Source organism: Laccaria bicolor, genomic scaffold, assembly GCF_000143565.1.
Source record: "Laccaria bicolor S238N-H82 LACBIscaffold_46 genomic scaffold, whole genome shotgun sequence".
In the NCBI taxonomy this organism is placed as follows: domain Eukaryota; kingdom Fungi; phylum Basidiomycota; class Agaricomycetes; order Agaricales; family Hydnangiaceae; genus Laccaria; species Laccaria bicolor.
The window spans coordinates 144,486-146,180 of record NW_001889917.1 but is presented as its reverse complement, the minus strand read 5'-3'; the positions used below and the strand labels follow the sequence as shown (position 1 = coordinate 146,180).

The 1,695-nt window shown below is 50.0% G+C and overlaps 1 protein-coding gene across 1 annotated transcript; it reads right to left on the bottom strand.

Annotated features, from left to right (window-relative positions):
* Positions 1–284: 284 nt before the first annotated feature.
* LACBIDRAFT_332969 (uncharacterized protein) lies at positions 285–1,366 on the bottom strand (the record flags this gene model as incomplete). The annotated part of the gene is made up of 5 exons (XM_001887509.1): positions 285–475; positions 514–590; positions 714–767; positions 904–1,154; positions 1,229–1,366. 5 exons carry the CDS (start codon positions 1,364–1,366, stop codon positions 285–287), a joined length of 711 nt encoding a protein of 236 aa, XP_001887544.1.
* Between the last annotated feature and the right edge of the window lie 329 nt (positions 1,367–1,695).

The window sequence follows — 1,695 nt, the reverse complement described above, 5'->3', positions numbered from 1 at the left end:
TGCAATACATACATAGTCATGAAGTTGGCCAGGGCAAACCGCGGATTTCCACGATTGCTGATGAATGAGTTGTAACTTGAGAGCTGCCGACATTTCGGATTGAACTCACGTGGACAAGCCTTCTCCGTATGTCTCTCTCAGCTCTGTGGCTGTGTACTCAATGCTAGTAGTAAAGGAATAAAGTTTGAACTACAAACTTGGTGTGTATAACATTACATGAGTCCTCTCTAATATCTTGTAACGTGAAATGAAATAGAATGTGGTCCACATGTACATGTTCAAGTTTACGGCTCAGACGATGCTGGAACGGTGAAGGTATGTCTCGGTGTTGCTCCTGACATGTTGGTTTTGTCCGGTTGCGCGATAATTTTGTGGTTGTTCCAAAATTCAATGAATCGGTCGACGCCGGTGAAGTTGAATTTGGAGGATCTTCGGCCATAACCAATTAAACAGATTTCTAGCAGAATTGTCAGTACTAAGTAGTCGGAAAGATAATTTAAATAAACTGCTTACAGTTCTTGAGTTGGCATGAATGTGATGACAGAAAATCATGGAGTGCTGCAGTTGTCTTGTCAATAGAGATTGAGAAACTGTATAGAGATGGCAAATGACTGAGATATTTATTTGAATTTCAAGGGAAGATCCAGGTAATTATTGGAGTGGAAGGTGAGGGCTGTGGGTATTAATTAAGTAGAATGGTGATCATGGCTCACCTCTCTTCGGATTCTAGTCTATGCACAGGGCCTTTTTCTGCTTCACAAAAAAGACTAGCATCTATTCACAGTGAGTTCATCAAGAGTTCATAGTTTCCTTTGTCACAGAAAACAAAATGCTAATGCATTATCTCATGGAGATTATTTCACAGCCGCCCCTCCACATGTACAACCCTATTATGTTAGTTACTTCCATCCTTTTCGTGCATCAGGAACCAGCTCCCTCAAGGGAGCGCCTTGTTTGAACACGACGCCCAAGTCACATCTAGTCAGGTCACATCTTGTGACATGGCCTTCTTTCGTCAAGCCACGACGGCGTCGTTGTCGACTTCGCCGACAGCCACCACCATGACCACCAACGAACGTGACAACGCCGGCTACACGAGGGCCCAGCCACATGAGCACACGAGCGCCCAACAACACGAGCACACAAGCGCCCAACTACATGAGCACGCGAGTGGCTGAGCCACACGAGCGCCCAGCAAAACCGTAGGCGAAGGGCGATGAGCGCTCACGCGAACAGTGACGAGCGCCCACCCACCACTTCTTGAGCTACCACCACGACGACCCGACAACACGAGGGCCCAGCCACACGAGTGCCCAGTGACCGCCACCATCGACGAACGGTGACGAGAGCCCACCCACCACTTCATGAGTGGACACCACAACGATCGGAAGGACGACGACCGCCCACCCTCCGCATCGTGAGCACACACCACGACCGTCGACGGAGGACGATGAGCGTGAGCGCCCACCACCACCATCGATTATAAGCGACGACCGCCCACCACTGCTCGAACGAATCGGGAACGACACCACGAGCGCCAAGGCCATCTCGCAGCTAGCGATGCGGCAGCGATATAACACAGATGGACGGGGGACGACGACGACGATGGGAACATCGTCGTCGTTGTCTATTGGATCTAGTAAGTACCCCCATGTATCACTCCCACCAACCCCCTCCGTCACTCCCTTCCCCCTC